The sequence below is a fragment of the Pelodiscus sinensis genome, chromosome 17 (genome assembly GCF_052426305.1).
Source record: "Pelodiscus sinensis isolate ZL-2025 chromosome 17, ASM5242630v1, whole genome shotgun sequence".
NCBI lineage: Eukaryota > Metazoa > Chordata > Testudines > Trionychidae > Pelodiscus > Pelodiscus sinensis.
Window position 1 is genome coordinate 35,838,589 of NC_143068.1, and position 18,558 is coordinate 35,857,146.

The 18,558-nt window shown below is 72.9% G+C and overlaps 4 protein-coding genes across 5 annotated transcripts; 2 read left to right on the top strand and 2 right to left on the bottom strand.

The window, feature by feature from the left end:
* Positions 1–530: 530 nt before the first annotated feature.
* UBE2C (ubiquitin conjugating enzyme E2 C) lies at positions 531–3,362 on the top strand. The gene is made up of 6 exons (XM_089769788.1): positions 531–667; positions 1,608–1,635; positions 2,045–2,131; positions 2,260–2,464; positions 2,815–2,874; positions 3,132–3,362. The coding sequence occupies exons 1-6, from the start codon at positions 576–578 to the stop codon at positions 3,188–3,190; spliced, it is 531 nt and encodes a 176-aa protein (XP_089625914.1). The 5' UTR covers positions 531–575; the 3' UTR covers positions 3,191–3,362.
* A 132-nt stretch (positions 3,363–3,494) lies between these two features.
* On the bottom strand, positions 3,495–6,087 carry LOC142818882 (regulator of G protein signaling 9-binding protein-like). Its single transcript, XM_089769787.1, has 2 exons — positions 5,003–6,087; positions 3,495–4,214 (listed from the first exon to the last, which is right to left on the bottom strand). The coding sequence occupies exons 1-2, from the start codon at positions 5,151–5,153 to the stop codon at positions 3,706–3,708; spliced, it is 660 nt and encodes a 219-aa protein (XP_089625913.1). The 5' UTR covers positions 5,154–6,087; the 3' UTR covers positions 3,495–3,705.
* A 140-nt stretch (positions 6,088–6,227) lies between these two features.
* On the bottom strand, positions 6,228–11,183 carry TNNC2 (troponin C2, fast skeletal type). Its single transcript, XM_089769789.1, has 6 exons — positions 11,079–11,183; positions 9,838–9,892; positions 9,473–9,616; positions 8,422–8,536; positions 8,034–8,170; positions 6,228–6,512 (listed from the first exon to the last, which is right to left on the bottom strand). The coding sequence occupies exons 1-6, from the start codon at positions 11,079–11,081 to the stop codon at positions 6,481–6,483; spliced, it is 486 nt and encodes a 161-aa protein (XP_089625915.1). The 5' UTR covers positions 11,082–11,183; the 3' UTR covers positions 6,228–6,480.
* Positions 11,184–15,929: 4,746 nt separating this feature from the next.
* Positions 15,930–18,433, top strand: SNX21 (sorting nexin family member 21). 2 transcript variants are annotated; one of them, XM_075917070.2, is made up of 4 exons: positions 15,941–16,560; positions 16,773–17,006; positions 17,205–17,362; positions 17,628–18,433. In XM_075917070.2, exons 1-4 carry the CDS (start codon positions 16,425–16,427, stop codon positions 18,297–18,299), a joined length of 1,200 nt encoding a protein of 399 aa, XP_075773185.2. In that variant the 5' UTR covers positions 15,941–16,424; the 3' UTR covers positions 18,300–18,433. The 2 variants fall into 2 exon arrangements, with proteins under 2 accessions (XP_075773186.2, XP_075773185.2); XM_075917071.2 differs by lacking the exon at positions 16,773–17,006 and having other exon boundaries at positions 15,930–16,560.
* The last annotated feature ends 125 nt before the right edge of the window (positions 18,434–18,558 follow it).

Genomic DNA, 18,558 nt, shown 5'->3' on the forward strand with positions numbered 1-18,558 from the left:
GGGGGACAAGGGGTCAGTGCCCCTTGGGGGGGGACAAGGGGTCGGCGCCCCGGGGCTCCGGGGGGGGAAGGGGGTCAGCGCCCCGGCTCCGGGGGTCCCCTCGCAGACTCCCGGCAGAGAGCAGGGGCACTGGCGAGCGAGCTCTCGTCCTGCCGTGCACGCCCACGTGTAACACGCCCGCTGGTGCCTGCAGGAGTGTCACGCCCTTGCACACGCGCGTGTCTCACGAGTCCCTGCGCCTACAGCCCCCCCCCCGTGACACTTCAAGACACGGGGGGGGGGCACGTGGCTGCAAGAGTCGCCGGCGCTGCTGGTTCCTGGCCCTTTAAGGGCCCGGCCCCGCCCCTCCGGCCGATTGGCTGTTGCGTGCCCACTCGCCGCCCAGCCCGGGGAATTGACGGGCCGTCGGGCCAGTCCGGGGGCCGATCGAGCCGCAGGCCGGTTGCTAGGGCGATGCGTCTCCGGCGAGCCGCGATTGGCCGGCGCGGAGCGGAGGGGGCCGCTGATTGGCCGAGCGCCCGGAGGTTTGAAACATTCAAACGCGGCGCGGGCGCGGGAGGGGCAGCGGCTCCGCCATGGCCTCGCAGAACGCGGATCCCGCCCGGCCCCCCGCCCGCAAGGGGCCCGAGCCCGGCAGCGCCGCCACGCGCGGGCCCGTGGGCAGGAGGTGACCGGGGGGGCGAGACCGGGGGGGGGCGCGGGTCATGGGGGGGGCGCGACCGGGGGGGCGCGGGTCATTGGGGGGGGGGCGAGACCCGGGGGGGGCCGCGGGTCATTGGGGGGGGGGCGAGACCCGGGGGGGGGGGCCGCGGGTCATTGGGGGGGGGCGAGACCCGGGGGGGGGGCCGCGGGTCATTGGGGGGGGGCGAGACCCGGGGGGGGGGGCCGCGGGTCATTGGGGGGGGGCGAGACCCGGGGGGGGGGCCGCGGGTCATTGGGGGGGGGCGAGACCCGGGGGGGGCCGCGGGTCATTGGGGGGGGGCGAGACCCGGGGGGGCCGCGGGTCATTGGGGGGGGGGCGAGACGGGGGGGGGGGGGCCGCGGGTCATTGGGGGGGGGCGAGACCCGGGGGGGGGCCGCGGGTCATTGGGGGGGGCGAGACCCGGGGGGGGCCGCGGGTCATTGGGGGGGGGAGAGACCGGGGGGGGGGAGCCGCGGGTCACGGGGGGGGGCGAGACCCGGGGGGGGGGGGGGGCCGCGGGTCATGGGGGGGGCGAGACCCGGGGGGGGGGGGCCGCGGGTCATTGGGGGGGGCGAGACCCGGGGGGGGGGCTGCGGGTCGGGGGGGGGAGAGACCAGGGGGGCTGCGGCCTGACAGGGAGGGGGAGAGACCGGGGGGGGGGGCTGACGGGGAGGGGGAGAGACCGGGGGGGGCTGCGGGTCATTGGGGGAGGGGGAGAGACCGGGGGGGGGGGGCTGCAGGTCATTGGGGGAGGGGGAGAGACCGGGGGGGGGCTGCGGGCTGCCCCGTAGGGGTGAAGGGACCGATGCAGGGACTGTGGGCCGCCCTGGGAGGGGGAAGTGGAGGGGGCGCTGCTGGCCATGCGCATGGTGAATTGGGGGGCTGCTGGCCACGCCCACTGACCTGAGCCCACTCTCCCCCGCAGGCTGCAGCAGGAGCTGATGACGCTGATGGTGAGCAGGCACTGCTGGATGCTGGTCCAGGCTGGGGGGGTTCTGGCCCGCCCCACCCCACCCCGCTCCCTGCGGGGGCTCAGCTGACTCCCAGAGGTCCCCCCCCACCTGAGCAGCCAGTCACAAGCGGACCCTCCCTGCCGCTGACACGGAGCGGGCGGGGGCCTGGGTTCTCGTCTGTCAGAAGGCTGGTGGAGCAGGGGCTCCCTGGTACCTTGGCGGGGGCTGGTCTCACCCTGAGGCTGCGGGGCCCATGGCAGGTGGCCCCAGGCCCACCCTGGGGTGCTGTGTCTGCTGCTGCAGCTCCAGAGCTCCCTTGGGCCCGGCCTGCTGAGGGGGAGGGCCGCTGTCCCCTGCCCCCTTGTGCAAGCACCCCCGGGGCTCGTAACCCTGCGCCCTCTCTGCTCAGATGGCTGGCGACAAAGGGATTTCTGCCTTCCCCGAGTCGGACAATCTCTTCAGATGGATCGGGACCATTGATGGCGCCGCTGGCACGGTGAGCCCAGGGGGGCTGGGCGGGGGGCAGGCAAGCGAGAGCCCCATGGGGTGGGCACTGAGGCTGGGTTTCTGCTTTGGGGCACAGAGGGGCCTGCATTCACCGTGCTTTGACCTGCCTTGCCCTAGGTGTATGAGGACCTGAGGTACAAGCTTTCCCTGGAGTTTCCCGACGGGTACCCCTACAACGCCCCCACGGTCAAGTTCCTCACCCCCTGCTACCACCCCAACGTGGACACGCAGGGCAACATCTGCCTGGACATCCTCAAGGACAAGTGGTCTGCGCTCTATGACGTCCGGACCATCCTGCTGTCCATTCAGAGCCTGCTGGGCGGTGAGGCTGCGTGGGCTTCGCAGCGCCGAGGCTCTGGCTGCGCCTTGCCCGCGGGCTGGGCGGTGAGGCTGCGTGGGCTTCGCAGCGCCGAGGCTCTGGCTGCGCCTTGCCCGCGGGCTGGGCGGCATCGCGTCCTTGCGCCCCGTCTGCCCGCGTGCGCTCAGGGGCAGGGCCAGCGGTCGGGTGTGCGAGGCCTCCGCGCCTGGGCTCCTCAGTGCTGCTGTGGTAGACTGGCCGCTGCAGCTAGCCGCGGGGGGGCAGGTGCGCGGGTGGAGTGGCGGGGGGTGATGCTGCACAAGAAGCCAGCTGGCTCCTGGCTGCGCGCTGACGCTCTGTCTCTCACCTGCCAGAGCCGAACATTGAAAGCCCCCTGAACACGCACGCGGCCGAACTCTGGAAGAACCAGGCAGGTGAGTGTCTCCCGTCCGGTCCGCGCTCTGCTGGCTGAGCTGCCTTCAGACCAGCGTGGGTGACGTCACCCTCCCCAGGGACGGCCCTGGGGGCTCAGCCTGGCCCTGCCGGGACCGGGTGAGTTCCTGGGCCCTGCGAAGGCTGCTCTGGCCAGCCGCGTGCGCAGCCACAATGGCCGAGCGGAGAGCCCAGGCCGAGCGCCCCGTGGGCCTGGAGTTCGCTGCTCCCCACAGCTCTGCCCTCCCTCCCTCCCCAGCCTTCAAGAAATACCTGCAGGAAACCCACGCCAAGCAGGCGAAGAGCCAGGAGACCTGAGGCCTGCCTGAGCTGCAGCTGTCTGTCTGTCTGTCCGTCCGTCCCTGTCTGTGCTCTCTGGACCTGTCCTTGCCTGCTCTGTACAGGACTCTGTATCATAGGCTCTTTTCCATTCACTCTGGCGGTGGGGCCCGCAGCGACTGTATAAATAAACTCTCGGTTTTTACTTGGGCGTGGCGCAGCTCGTGCATGTGGCTGCCGGTGTTGGGCCGTGGTGACCCCTCGGCCTGGCCCCGCCTTGGCACCCGAACCTCCGCGCGCCAGGCACCCCCTTTCCCCACTGCTGCTGTGGGGTGGGAATGTCCCTGGCGGGGCCTTGGCCAACAGGCTCTGCAAGGGACCGACTCGAGTGAGGGAGCAGCGGCGTTTATTCCCCCGCACCCCCCCCCACCACCACCACCAGCTGGTCCCTTGGCCCCAAGCCAGGGCCCTCTTCCCTGGGCTCCGTGTGCGCCGAGGGACTCGCTTCTCCCGGCTGAGGGGCCTGTGCTGGGTTCCCCCCGGGCGGGTGCTGCTCAGCACAGCCTGCAGCAGGGTGCGGGCCAGCCCTGGTTCTGCCCACAGCCCCTGGGGCCCACCGCCCCCTCTGCAGCCCAGGCCTCACTGCCCAGCCCCTCACAGGCCTCGCTGCTCTCAGGCCAGGCCTCGTCCGTGGCCTCCACTGTCCAGACGGGGACATTGACTCTGGTCTCCATCTCCAGCAGCAAGGCCCCCGCTTGCTCAACCTGCTCCTCCAGGCCGGGGGGGCCACCCAGCTGCTCCGTGCTCCTGGCGCCCTTGCGGCTTGGCCTCCGCCAGGGCTTGTGCCCGGTCTCCGGGCCCTTCCCTGGGAGCCCGGTGCGGAGCAGCGGCGCCCCGCCCCCCTGCAGGGGGAAGAGCTGGCAGAGGTGATGGGCTCTGCACAGGTCTTGGTGGAAGAGCTCCAGGGCCGAGAGGGACAGCACCCACAGCCGCTCCAGCTCCAGCCGCTCCTCGGGCCCCGCCAGCGGCTGCCGCAGCCCAGCAAGCAGCATGTTCTGCAGGCCTGCGGGGAGACGGGCGGGTCAGTGCTCCTGGCCCCGGGCGGAGCGCCGAGAGGAGGTCACTGAGCGGCTGCCCTAGCGAGGGAGGAGAGCCAGCCCACCAGCCTGTGCCCGCCCCACGGCGGGGTCCCCGCTGGGCTCAGACCCACGGGGCACTCGGTTCTCTACCCTGGGGGGTTGCTACGTTCTGGTTTCCGTGTGTGCAGGGCAGGGTGCAGTCCCGGCTCGCCTGGATCCAGCCCTGGCACATGGGACTCCCCCAGCATTGGGGAGCCTGGGTTGGCTCCAGCTGCCGCCCGCCTGCCTGATTCTGCTGTGGGTCAGCGGCCCCGCCCCCGGCGTGGGTTACTAAGCGACCGCGCGCTGCCCGCACAGCAGTGAGTGCGCCGGGCGCTCCCTGCAGCCAGCGCAGTCGGCCCCCCGCCGGCGAACTCGCTACGTGCCAGTGAGCATGGGAGCCCGCCCTGGTCGCACAATCCCGCACGCCCGGGACCACGCGCCAGCCTGGCCTGCCCCCGGCCCGCTGCAGGAGGAGCCTCCCTGGGGCTCAGCGAGGCCGCTGTCGCCGTGAGCTCCAGCAGGGCCGGGCGGGGGGCAAGCGCCAGCTCTCGGAGCTGCCCAGCCAGGCGGGATCTGCTCTGGCCCGTGGCTGGGAGAGCAGGCGCCCCCCAGGGCGGGAGGCTGCGCCGTCGGTGCTGGGCGCATGGGCCGAGCTGCTGGCGCTGTTCTGGCCAGCAGGCCCCTCCTGTCCTCGCCTGCTCCCTGCCGGCAGCCCAGCCCCTCTCCTTACCCTGGCCGAGCTCGTTCGCCTCCTTGCTCCTCTCCCGCAGCTCTTCCCGCAGCCGGGGCGAGTCGGCCGAGCCCCCCAGCTGCAGCACCAGCTGCCTGTGCCATGCCACAGCCTTGCTCAGGGCGGCGTGGGAGGCTGCACGCTCCCCCATGGTATGGGATGGCCGCCAGGCCCCAGCTGTACGGCGGGGTGCACAGCCGGCTGGGGCCTACCCTGGGGCTGGGATGAGCCGGAACCGGCTCCTGTCTCGCCTGCTGGGCCCTCAAGCAGCCGCTCGTCTGCCAGGCGCCAGAGCTCCAGCAGCAGGGCCCGCGTGGGACAGCAGCCTCCACTGCACCTCCCCTGGCCAGCGCTCCCACGCCAGCACCGCCTCCCTGCTCCAGTCCCGCCGTGGGAACCGGGGGGCAGGGCCACGGACCCCAGCCCGGTGTGCTCGGCAGCTACAGACTCCTCTGGCCAGCCCTGGCTGGTGGGGCGGGCTCTGGGGTCCCAGGGGGCTGCGGCAGGCCTAGGCAGGCCGGCGAGAGGCGCCCTGCGGCACAGCACTGCCTTGCTAGTTTCCAGGGGTGGGGTTAAGCCCTGAGGTGCTGGGGGGCTCCCAAAGTTGCATCTTCCTCCCAGGCGGGAATGGCTGTGGCAGCTGGGGTGACGTGGCCTGGACTGGTGGCTCGGGGCTCCCAGTGGGGGGGCCCAAGCCCTGCTCCGGCCCACCCCGAGGAGGAAGGGGCTGGGGGGGAGGGCTGGCCCTGGGAGCAGTCCCCGGGCCTGGGCACGGCCGGGTGTGGGCCCTGCGGCACAGGGGCTGCCCAGGCCCGGAGGAAGGGGGCAGCCCAAGCTGCAGTCGCTCTGCTGATGGGGCTGCCTGGCCGGCTGCCAAGGACCCAGGCTCCCTGAGGCTCAGCCTGGCCGGAGTGGGACCCTGGCCCGGTCGCTGCTTGTTCCAGCTCCTCCCCTGGAAAATCTGAGCTCATGGCTGGCCGGGTCCCAGGGGCCATGTGGGAAAAGCAGCCAGAGCCCGGCCCCGCCCAGCTACCCCCTCGCACAGGGGCTGCACCGGCTGGCAACGCTCCCTCCCTGCCACGTGCCAAGGCCTGGGCCGTGCCCGTGGGGGGCCTCCCATCCCCCGCCAGCTCCCCAGCAGACTCCCCTGGTGCCCGGGCTGGGTCAGGCCGGAGGGTCCCTCCCCCGCTCCCAGAGCAGAGCCAGCTGGACGCCGGGCTCCCGCGGGGGCAAACGTTGACTTTTAATGAGGCTTCGATTCTATACACAGCAGGGATGGGGGGGGCCCTCAGCCACAGCAGGGGAGTCCAGAGCCCGCCGGCCCCGGGAGCCGGCCGCAGGGAGCCGTGCGGTTGTGCAGAGCGAGCGAGTCACGGGGCAAAGGGGACCAGGCGTCCCGGCTGCAGGCTGCTCCCAGCGGGGGCTTGGCTTTGTGAGCAGGGCTGGAAGCAGGCCTGGCTCGCAGGAATGTGCGTCCTTTACTGCACCCCCTCCATCATCTTCAGGAACTCTGCGGGCGCAAGCAGACGAGCCCTGTTCAGGGCTGGGGGCTGGGAGCTCGGGCTGGGTTGGGGGGCTAGGGAGCGGCCTGCCCCCCTCCCACAGCATGCCACCGTGCTGCGCTCACCAGGGAGGGGGCTGAGAGCTCAGGGGCTTGGTTGGGGGGCTAGGGAGGGGGCTGGGTTGGGGGCCAGGGAGGGGGCTGAGAGCTCAGGGGTTGGGTTGGGGGGCCAGGGAGGGGGCTGAGAGCTCAGGGGTTGGGTTGGGTGGCCAGGGAGGGGGCTGAGCGCTCAGGGGCTGGATTGGGGGGCCAGGAAGGGGGCTGGGTTGGGGGGCCAGGGAGGGGGCTGAGAGCTCAGGGGCTGGGTTGGGGGGCCAGGAAGGGGGCTGGGTTGGGGGTCAGGGAGGGGGCTGAGCGCTCAGGGGCTGGGTTGGGGGGCCAGGAAGGGGGCTGGGTTGGGGGGCCAGGGAGGGGGCTGAAAGCTCAGGGGCTGGGTTGGGGGGCCAGGGAGGGGGCTGAGAGCTCAGGGGCTGGGTTGGGTGGCTAGGGAGGGGGCTGGGTTGGGGGGCCAGGGAGGGGGCTGAGAGCTCAGAGGTTGGGTTGGGTGGCCAGGGAGGGGGCTGAGCGCTCAGGGGTTGGGTTGGGTGGCCAGGGAGGGGGCTGAGAGCTCAGGGGCTGGGTTGGGTGGCCAGGGAGGGGGCTGAGAGCTCAGGGGCTGGGTTGGGGGGCCAGGAAGGGGGCTGGGTTGGGGAGCCAGGGAGGGGGCTGAGCGCTCAGGGGCTGGGTTGGGGGGGCAGGAAGAGGGCTGGGTTGGGGGGCCAGGGAGGGGGCTGAGAGCTCAGGGGCTGGGTTGGGGGGCCAGAAAGGGGGCTGGGTTGGGGAGCCAGAAAGGGGGCTGGGTTGGGGGGCCAGGGAGGGGGCTGAGCGCTCAGGGGCTGGGTTGGGGGGCCAGGGAGGGGGGGGCTGGGTTGGGGGGCCAGGGAGGGGGGGGCCAGGGGGGGGGGCTGAGAGCTCAGGGGCTGGGTTGGGGGGCCAGGGAGGGGGCTGAGAGCTCAGGGGCTGGGTTGGGGGGCTAGGGAGGGGGCTGGGTTGGGGGGCCAGGGAAGGGGCTGAGAGCTCAGGGGCTGGGTTGGGGGGGGGGGCCAGGGAGGGGGCTGGGTTGGGGGGCCAGGAAGGGGGCTGAGAGCTCAGGGGCTGGGTTGGGGGGCTAGGGAGGGGGCTGGGTTGGGGGGCCAGGGAGGGGGCTGAGCGCTCAGGGGCTGGGTTGGGGGGCCAGGGAGGGGGCTGAGCGCTCAGGGGCTGGGTTGGGGGGCCAGGGAGGGGGCTGAGCGCTCAGGGGCTGGGTTGGGGGTGCTGGCCATGCCGCTCACAGACACCCCTCCTTTCCCCGCACTGAGCTAGCAGGGTCCCTGGCCCAGGCACCCAGCCGTGACCCCGCTGGACCGGGGGTGGCGCCTCCCTGCCCCAGCCCAGTGGTTCGGAAGGGGGCTCCGGAGAGCTTGGCACGGGGGGAGCGGCCCTGGCGCTCACCATCGAAGTCGATGCGTCCGTCGTTGTTCTTGTCCCCGTCTTTCATGAGCTCCTCGATCTCCTCCTCGGTCACGTGCTCCCCGGAGGCGCGGAAGATCTCGGTCAGCTCCTCGGCGTCGATGTACCCGTCCGCGTTCCTGGGGAGGCGTCAGCCTGAGCCGGGGCAGCAGGGCCCGCGGGGCACCCTGGCCCTGCCCTGAGGGAGGCAGTGCCCTCGTGACAGCCCTGTGCCCATGGGGGGGGCAGCCTGGGCACCGGGCCTGCAGTCTGGGGGGGCTCAGAGCAGGTTGGCAGGGATGTGACCCCCTGAACTGGTATCCGCGCCCCCCACCCCGTGCTGGGGGAGATGCTCAGAGCGGGCGGTGGGGCCCGGGCTGCACCCACTCACTTGTCGAAGATGCGGAAACACTCGGCCAGCTCCTCCTCCGACTTGCCCTTCGCATCCTCCTTCATCTGCCGCACCATCATCACCAGGAACTCCTCGAAGTCGATGGTGCCGCTGCCTGCGGGAAGCAGCCAGCCCTGAGGGCCAGGATGCCAATGCCAGTCCCCCCCAGTGTGCCACCGTGCGCCAGCCCCCCCGCAGCGTGCCACCGTGCGCCAGCCCCCCCCGCAGCGTGCCACCGTGCGCCAGCCCCCCCGCAGCGTGCCACCGTGCGCCAGCCCCCCCCGCAGCGTGCCACCGTGCGCCAGCCCCCCCCGCAGCGTGCCACCGTGCGCCAGTCCCCCCTCAGCGTGCCACCGTGCGCCAGCCCCCCCAGTGTGCCACCGTGCGCCAGCCCCCCCGCAGCGTGCCAGCCCCCCCAGTGTGCCACCGTGCGCCAGCCCCCCCAGTGTGCCACCGTGCGCCAGCCCCCCCGCAGCGTGCCACTGTGCGCCAGCCCCCCGCAGCGTGCCACCGTGCGCCAGCCCCCCCCGCAGCGTGCCACCGTGCGCTAGTCCCCCCTCAGCGTGCCACCGTGCGCCAGCCCCCCCAGTGTGCCACCGTGCGCCAGCCCCCCGCAGCGTGCCACCGTGCGCCAGCCCCCCCAGTGTGCCACCGTGCGCCAGCCCCCCCCCCCGCAGCATGCCACCGTGCGCCAGCCCCCCCCGCAGCGTGCCACCGTGCGGCAGCCCCCCCCCCCGCAGCGTGCCACCGTGCGCCAGTCCCCCTCTGCGTGCCACCGTGCGCCAGCCCCCCCAGTGTGCCACCGTGCGCCAGCCCCCCCGCAGCGTGCCACCGTGCGCCAGCCCCCCCGCAGCGTGCCACCGTGCGCCAGCCCCCCCGCAGCGTCCCACCGTGCGCCAGCCCCCCCACAGCGTGCCACCGTGCGCCAGCCCCCCCTCAGCGTGCCACCGTGCGCCAGCCCCCCCCTCAGCGTGCCACCGTGCGCCAGCCCCCCCCTCAGCGTGCCACCGTGCGCCAGCCCCCCCACAGCGTGCCACCGTGCTGCGCTCACCATCCTCGTCCACTTCCTCGATGATGGCGTCCAGCTCCTCCTTGGTGGGCGTCTGCCCCAGCATGCGCATCACGGTGCCCAGCTCCTTGGTGCTGATGTCCCCGCCGCCGTCCGCGTCAAACATGTCGAAGGCGGCCTTGAACTCTGCCGGGCAGAGCGTCAGCGGGGGCTTGCCCCGGGCACCGGCCTCTCAGCAGCCTCGGCCCCCTGCCCCTCGTCCCGCCTGCCGGATCGGCCCCTGGGGCGGGCCCAGAGGGTCCCGTCTGCTGCCCTCTCCCCTTGGCAAGCAGGGCAACTTGTGGGGAGCCCCCCAGTAGCTCTTATTCCCCCCTCCCCCGAGCCCAGAGGGGCGGGGTCTCACTCACCTGCGATCATCTCCTCGGAGAGGAAGGACCGCGCCTCCGCCTGCTGGTCCGTCGTCTGCAAGGCAACCGGAACAGCGGCTCAGTGGGCCCGGCCCTGCGGCGTCTGGGCTCCGGCTCCAGCTCCAGCTCCGCTCTGCAGCGGGCGCAGTGCGGCGGGGCCCGAGTCGCGCAGCCCCGGAGCCGAGCACGGCGACACCCCAGCACCACCTGGACACCCGAGGGCAGGGCCACGCCGCTGGGGCCTCCCCAGAGCACCTGCCACCCTGGCCAGCACCCAGCGTGGGCCACAGGCGTCCCGTGGCCTGGGGCGGGGCACGGGCCAGGCTGCGCGTTTCACCGGATTCACGCCACCCATCAGCGCTCCCCTAGAGCAGTCAGTGCGGGCACTGGGGGTCCTGCCCGTCCCCCCCCCGAGCCCTCGTGCGGCTGCGTCTAGCCCTGCCGTCAGCACTGGGGGCCGCAGGGGCCGGGCTGCCTGCGGGGCGTTGCCGGGCCTGGGCGGGGGCTATTCTTAGCCCAGACTCGGCCCTTGTAGGGGGGCAGCAGGAGGCCAGGCCCAGCCCACACACCTGCCGGGCTGGGATTGAATTACTCCTTGAGGGCACGCCCAGGCAGCTGGCGGCTTGTGGGCCACAGACGGTGTCTTATGACCCGGAGCTCAGCTTACGGCAGCCTGCTGAGTCCGGCCCTGCTGCGCCCAGCGCTGCTCCTGCCAGACCCGCACTTCCCTGCCCTGCCCCCTCCCGGGCAACATGGCCGCCTGCCCCCCCCAGCACCAGCACTGCCTGCCCCCCCCAGCACCACGGCCTCCCCGCCCCCCCCGGGAACATGACTCCCAAACGCCTGGGGATGCTGGCCCAGGGCTGCCTTGGACTCCCCTGCCGGCCGAGTGAGATGGGGGCAGCCCCCAGCCCCCTTTGCACCTGCCCCATTGCCCACCCCAGGGGCAGCATCGTTCCGGGCAGGGGCATGATGGGACGTTCTGCAAATCGCCGATTTTTCTAAATGCCCCAACTCCCGCCCCCGGGGCCTGGCCCCCTCGGCCTCCGCCAGCCCGGTGCCTCCACCCCGCCAGCACCCGGAGCCGGAGCCGGAGCCGGAGCCGCTCTGTGCTCAGCCTGTCGCCAGCACCCACCGGCAGCCCCGCCTCACGACCCCAACCTTCGCCCTGCTGCACCCGCCCGGGCTGGCCACCTCCTCGCACGCACGCCCCTCCCCGCCCAGCGCCCCCCCAGGCTCACCATGCTGACAGGCTCTCGCAGCACCTCCCAGACCAGTCACCGCCGCCCGCAACCACCAGCCCCAGGAGCTCCCCCTCCACCCCTGGCCCCCCAATTTGTACCGTCCTCGACCCGCCCGCTGCCCCCCCAGCACCGCGCCATTGGGCCTCGCCGGGCGCCGCTCTCCCGCAGCCTATCAGCTGCCTCCTGTCGGCCCTTGGCCCCTGATTGGCAGCCGGGCCATTTTACCTAATTTAGCAAACACTTTATTGGCCGAGCCAGGGGGATTAAGAGCAGGGCAGGAAATTCAACCCCGCGGGGCGCAGGAGACGCAGCGCCTCCCTCCAGCACCTGCCGGGGCTGCCGCAGCAAGAGGCTCCAGCCAGAGCCAGTTGCTGGCCGGGGCCAGGGCCGGCTGCCAAGGAAAACCCACGGCTGGGGGGCTCCGGCCTATTGCCTTCAGCATGGCGGGGAGGGACGTCCATGCCCCCGGCTGGGCAGGCCCGGGGGTGGCGGACGGCGGCGGGAGGCTGGATGGGGCAAGCACCCGCCTCCCCGGCCGAGAACGTCTCGAGTTTGTGCTGGCAGCTGAGGGACCCGTGAGCAGCGGTAGCAGCCGTTCTCACGCTCTGCCCTGGCCCGGCCCTCCTCCAGCCAGTGCCACTGCCCTGTGGCCGGCTCCCCTCCCAGCCGGGTGCCACGTGGGGCTGGTCCCTTTACCCCTCTTCCCAGATGCCGGGGGGCCCTGCCGACTCCAGCTGCGGGACGCTGGGTTTGAGCCTTGCTTCCAACCCTCTGGCCCGGGACTCGGCTGTCCCTGGGTCGCTCTGTCTTTCCCGTCCCACCGCACCCTCGGCCCCGTGGCTCCTTCCCTGCCTCCCTGTGCCCCGCCCCATGGCCCGGTGTGTCCTCCAAACATCCCACTGCAAGTGAAGACGCCTCCAGCCGGGAGGGCAAGGAGCAGGCCGGCCAAGCCTGCTCTGCAAGCCCAGGCCGGGAGCGCCTGGGGGGCAAGGGGGGCCGGAGGGCCTGCTCTGGGAAGCCTGGAATGCAGAGGCGAGGGGAGCAGCTCGGCGCCAGGGGGCTGGCCCGACGCCTGCCTCGCACTGGTACGGCTGGGGCACTAGCCCTGCTGCAAGGCTCTGCCCAGCCCAGGGAGACCGTCGCAGCATCAGGTGCCCAGGGCTCTGGCCAAGGAGCGGAGGTGGTGGCCATGGGACTGCGGGGTTAGGCTTGTGTCTGGCCCGGATCGCCTCGGTCACCGGGGACCTGCATGGCCAACCCTGGCCTGCCTGCGGGGGCACAGCACGGGCGCGGGAGCAGGGCCGGAGGGAGCCGGGAGCCTCGCCCTGCATGGAGTCAGGCTGCCCTGCGCCCCCGGCACTCGCCCCGCCCCCGCTCTCTTGTTTACATGGGGATCTGGTTCCCACCCGTCTGGGGCCCAGGAAAGCACGTGTGGACCCGGCGACGGCCAAGGGACAGTCCCTCCCACCCTGGGGCCTATGGGACTGGCTGCCCGCGCTGGCCATGCCTACAGCCACGGAGGAGACGTGGCACAAGGGGGCCGTGCTGGCTGCACAGACCGTGCCCATTGGGGTGATGCTTTGGGCACCAACAAGCGTGTTGCTCTGGGCACAGGGTGCTCCTTCCCCTGGCCCCCCCAGCACACGCCGAGTCCCTGGGGAGGGCACAGGGCTCCCGATTCCTGCTGCATCCGTGTAAATCAACCTGCGTCCTGCCCGGAAACCGGCTTTGATCCCTGCCAGGCGTGGGACGGGGCGTTTCTCGGGCTGGGATTGGAGGCCCCCCCGCCATGCCAGGCGTGGGACCGGGGCGTTTCTCGGGCTGGGATTGGAGGCCCCCCCCCGCCATGCCAGGCGTGGGACGGGGCGTTTCTCGGGCTGGGATTGGAGGCCCCCCCCGCCATGCCAGGCGTGGGACGGGGCGTTTCTCGGGCTGGGATTGGAGGCCCCCCCCCGCCATGCCAGGCGTGGGACGGGGCGTTTCTCGGGCTGGGATTGGAGGCCCCCCCCCCGCCATGCCAGGCGTGGGACAGGGCGTTTCTCGGGCTGGGATTGGAGGCCCCCCCGCCATGCCAGGCGTGGGACCGGGGCGTTTCTCGGGCTGGGATTGGAGGCCCCCCCCCGCCATGCCAGGCGTGGGACCGGGCGTTTCTCGGGCTGGGATTGGAGGCCCCCCCCCGCCATGCCAGGCGTGGGACCGGGGCGTTTCTCGGGCTGGGATTGGAGGCCCCCCCCGCCATGCCAGGCGTGGGACGGGGCGTTTCTCGGGCTGGGATTGGAGGCCCCCCCGCCATGCCAGGCGTGGGACCGGGGCGTTTCTCGGGCTGGGATTGGAGGCCCCCCCGCCATGCCAGGCGTGGGACCGGGGCGTTTCTCGGGCTGGGATTGGAGGCCCCCCCCCCGCCATGCCAGGCGTGGGACGGGGCGTTTCTTGGGCTGGGATTGGAGGCCCCCCCCCGCCATGCCAGGCGTGGGACCGGGGCGTTTCTCGGGCTGGGATTGGAGGCCCCCCCCCGCCATGCCAGGCGTGGGACGGGGCGTTTCTCGGGCTGGGATTGGAGGCCCCCCCCCGCCCATGCCAGGCGTGGGACAGGGCGTTTCTCGGGCTGGGATTGGAGGCCCCCCCCCGCCCATGCCAGGCGTGGGACCGGGGCGTTTCTCGGGCTGGGATTGGAGGCCCCCCCGCCATGCCAGGCGTGGGACGGGGCGTTTCTTGGGCTGGGATTGGAGGCCCCCCCCCGCCATGCCAGGCGTGGGACCGGGCGTTTCTCGGGCTGGGATTGGAGGCCCCCCCCCGCCATGCCAGGCGTGGGACCGGGGCGTTTCTCGGGCTGGGATTGGAGGCCCCCCCGCCATGCCAGGCGTGGGACGGGGCGTTTCTCGGGCTGGGATTGGAGGCCCCCCCCGCCATGCCAGGCGTGGGACCGGGGCGTTTCTCGGGCTGGGATTGGAGGCCCCCCCCCCGCCATGCCAGGCGTGGGACAGGGCGTTTCTCGGGCTGGGATTGGAGGCCCCCCCCCGCCATGCCAGGCGTGGGACGGGGCGTTTCTTGGGCTGGGATTGGAGGCCCCCCCCCGCCATGCCAGGCGTGGGACCGGGGCGTTTCTCGGGCTGGGATTGGAGGCCCCCCCCCGCCATGCCAGGCGTGGGACAGGGCGTTTCTCGGGCTGGGATTGGAGGCCCCCCCGCCATGCCAGGCGTGGGACCGGGGCGTTTCTCGGGCTGGGATTGGAGGCCCCCCCCGCCATGCCAGGCGTGGGACGGGGCGTTTCTTGGGCTGGGATTGGAGGCCCCCCCGCCATGCCAGGCGTGGGACGGGGCGTTTCTCGGGCTGGGATTGGAGGCCCCCCCCCGCCATGCCAGGCGTGGGACGGGGCGTTTCTCGGGCTGGGATTGGAGGCCCCCCCGCCATGCCAGGCGTGGGACCGGGCGTTTCTCAGGCTGGGATTGGAGGCCCCCCCGCCATGCCAGGCGTGGGACGGGGCGTTTCTTGGGCTGGGATTGGAGGCCCCCCCCCGCCATGCCAGGCGTGGGACGGGGCGTTTCTCGGGCTGGGATTGGAGGCCCCCCCCCCCGCCATGCCAGGCGTGGGACCGGGGCGTTTCTCGGGCTGGGATTGGAGGCCCCCCCGCCATGCCAGGCGTGGGACGGGGCGTTTCTTGGGCTGGGATTGGAGGCCCCCCCGCCATGCCAGGCGTGGGACCGGGGCGTTTCTCGGGCTGGGATTGGAGGCCCCCCCCCGCCATGCCAGGCGTGGGACAGGGCGTTTCTCGGGCTGGGATTGGAGGCCCCCCCCCGCCATGCCAGGCGTGGGACCGGGGCGTTTCTCGGGCTGGGATTGGAGGCCCCCCCGCCATGCCAGGCGTGGGACCGGGCGTTTCTCAGGCTGGGATTGGAGGCCCCCCCGCCATGCCAGGCGTGGGACAGGGCGTTTCTCGGGCTGGGATTGGAGGCCCCCCCGCCATGCCAGGCGTGGGACAGGGCGTTTCTCGGGCTGGGATTGGAGGCCCCCCCCGCCATGCCAGGCGTGGGACCGGGGCGTTTCTCGGGCTGGGATTGGAGGCCCCCCCCGCCATGCCAGGCGTGGGACGGGGCGTTTCTCGGGCTGGGATTGGAGGCCCCCCCGCCATGCCAGGCGTGGGACCGGGCGTTTCTCGGGCTGGGATTGGAGGCCCCCCCCCGCCATGCCAGGCGTGGGACCGGGGCGTTTCTCGGGCTGGGATTGGAGGCCCCCCCCCGCCATGCCAGGCGTGGGACGGGGCGTTTCTCGGGCTGGGATTGGAAGCCCCCCCCCCCCATGCCAGGCGTGGGACGGGGCGTTTCTCGGGCTGGGATTGGAGGCCCCCCCGCCATGCCAGGCGTGGGACGGGGCGTTTCTCGGGCTGGGATTGGAGGCCCCCCCGCCATGCCAGGCGTGGGACAGGGCGTTTCTCGGGCTGGGATTGGAGGCCCCCCCCGCCATGCCAGGCGTGGGACAGGGCGTTTCTCGGGCTGGGATTGGAGGCCCCCCCCCGCCATGCCAGGCGTGGGACCGGGGCGTTTCTCGGGCTGGGATTGGAGGCCCCCCCCCGCCATGCCAGGCGTGGGACAGGGCGTTTCTCGGGCTGGGATTGGAGGCCCCCCCGCCATGCCAGGCGCTGCCACCCTGCGGAGGCCTGGTCTCTTTATGGGCGGGCAAGGTGGGTCTGCTGCCCCATCAAGCCAGCAGTGCTTCTGGGGTGTGGGGCAGGTGGTGTCTCGGGGCAGAGCCTCCCACCCGGCCCGGGGCGAGGGAGCAGAGCCGGGGGGCGGGGGGCCGGCTCCGACTGACGGGCGCAGCTGGGCTGGGGCCGGTATTAATAGACATGCCTAAGACGCTGCAAGGAGGGAGTGGGCGCATCTCTCTAAATAAGGCTGGGAAGCAGCTGGGGGCAGAGCTGGGCAGGGAGCCCAGGCGGGGCCTGCGTCCCAGTCTGGAGAGACGCCGAGCCCCAGGGAGCCAGCCGCTCCGGACAGGCCACGAGGGCCTGGGGGCCCCAGAACCGGCGCGAGAGTCGAGCCCGGCCCCAGGACACCAGTGTACCTCACGCAACCAGCCCCCTGCTCTGTCTGATCGGGGGTAGGGGGCGGGCAAATCGCCCCTGGGGCTGCTGGAGCCAGACCCTGAACCCTACTGGACCAAAGCAGACTCCTGATTGGGCAGCCACACAACTGGGAGTCGATCCGGATTGAGTCCAGATTAGTCGGGGGAGGCAGGAGCAGGCCCGGCTACTCCAGAGTGGGAGAGGGGTGGGTGCCGCCCTGTGGCTCAGGAGTGACTCCGGATTGGGCGGCGGCTCTAGATAAGGCGCCCTGCGCGCCGGGAATGCCGCTGTGGCTCGGCGAGCCCCCGGCCGGCCAGGATCCGGGTTCCCGGGCGGAGGCGGAGCCGCGGCAGGGAGGATCCAAGGAGGAGCCGCGACTGAGCGGCCATCGCAGCCTGGATCGCGGCTCCGGCCTCGGTGAGCAACGCGGGGGGGCCCGGCCCCAGCTGCCCCTCCCCCCGCCCGGAGGGGGGTCCCAGCTGTGGCCGCCTTGCCCGGCAAGTTTGCAGCAACCCCCCCGGCAGGTGCCTTAGTGCCCCCCCCTGCTCTGTCCTCCCCCGCCCCCGGGGCAAGCGCCGTCTCCCAGGCACCGCCCGCTCGCTCAGCCCCGCTTCTCGCTCCCTCCGCAGCGCCCATGGCCGCCCGCCTGCTGCACCGCCTGCGGGACGCCCTGGCGGGGGCGGCGCCCGGCCGGCCCGGCGCGGAGGCGGAGGAGTTCCCGGAGAGCTCCGAGCTGGAGGACGACACCGAGGGGCTCTCCACGCGGCTCAGCGGCACCCTCAGCTTCAGCAGCGGCCCGGAGGAGGAGGCGGAGCAGGAGCAGGAGGAGGAGGAGGCGGCCGCCCAGGAGCTGGGGGGGCTGGGTGAGCCGGCAGGCGCGGGGCGATGCTCTAGACAGCCCCATGCAAGAGGCCCAAGGACCCAGTGGGGCCGGGAGATGGGGGGGGGGGGAGCCCCCAGGTCCCACGGGTGACAGGGCTGGAACAAGGGGCGGGGGCCTGGCCTGTTCCCCCTCCCTGGCACGGCCTGGCGGGTGACGGCCGGGCTTGTCTCCGGTGCAGCTCCGAGCCCCTCTCCGGCTGAGCGCCCGGGCAGCCACCTGCTGACCCGCCAGCTCCAGGACTTGTGGAGGAGGTCGCGTGGCACCCTGGCTCCCCAGCGGCTGCTCTTCGAGGTCACCAGCGCCAGCGTGGTCAACGAGCGCTCCTCCAAATACGTGGTGAGTGAGGGGCTGGCTGCCAAGCCCCCCGTGGGCCGTGCTGGGTTGGGGCCCTGAGCTGACGCTTTTCTCTCTCTCCTGTGCTGCGGATGGCGCCGGCGGCTCAGACGAGCCTCAGGTAACTTGCTGCCAGGTGCTTGCTGTGCCCCAGCCCTGCCCCAGCACAGCCCCGAGGGAGCCTGTCCCCTTGGCCCAGCGTGGGCGCCCGGCGAGAGGCGAGGCGTGCGCAGTGGTGCGGCGCCCTCACGCCCTGCTCTCCCCCCAGCTCTACACCATCTACCTGATCCGCTCCGGCCAGTTTGACAAGGCCCCTGCCGCCATTGCCCGCCGCTACTCGGACTTGGAGCGGCTGAACCGGCGCCTGCGCCGCCACTTTGCCTGCGACATGGCGGGCGTCGCCTTCCCCAGGAAGCGGCTGCGCAGGAACTTCACGGCCGAAACCATCGCCAAGCGGAGCCGGGCCTTCGAGCAGTTCCTGTCCCACCTGCACTCCATCGCCGAGATCCGCCGCTCCGCCGCCTTCCAGGAGTTCTTCTTCCTGCGCGAGCTGCAGGCAGCGCAGCGCCTCACCTGCACCGGCATGTACCGCGAGGCCCTGGCCGCCTGGAGCAACGCCTGCCGGCTCCAGGACAAGCTGGGCGCCGGGCGCTCCGGCCGCTTCCTGCTCACGCTGGCTGGCCTGGCCGTGTGCCACCAGGAGCTGGAGGAGCTGAGCGAGGCTCACGGCTACTGCGAGCAGGCTCTGCAGCTCCTGGAGGCCCAGGACAGTCACCCCTTGCTGGAGCCCTTCCTGCAGGCCCACGTCCACCTGTCCTGGAAGGTGGGGAGAGACAAGCGCCAGTCGGAGGCCAGGCTGCAGGGGCTGCACGGGCCCGGGCTGCTTCCGCAGCAGCCGCCCACCCTGAAGGAATTGTTGATCAAGGAGGCCTTGGACTGACCCCCAGCACTGGGCTGTGCGTGGGGCCGGGGGAGGCGGGCCTTGGCGGGGCAGTGGGTCTGTACGGCCCAGGCAGGCGTAGCGGCAGGGGTGGGGGAGGGGAGCAGGGCAGGCGCTTGGCGATACTTGGCGCTGGTCTCTGCTGCACTCGTGGAAACGTGCTTGTCAAAGGGCCCGCAATGGCCCCGTCTCGGGGCCAACCCCTCCCGGGAGGGGCTGCCAGGCCTGCAGGGGAGGTAGCTGGGCCCTGCCATGCTGC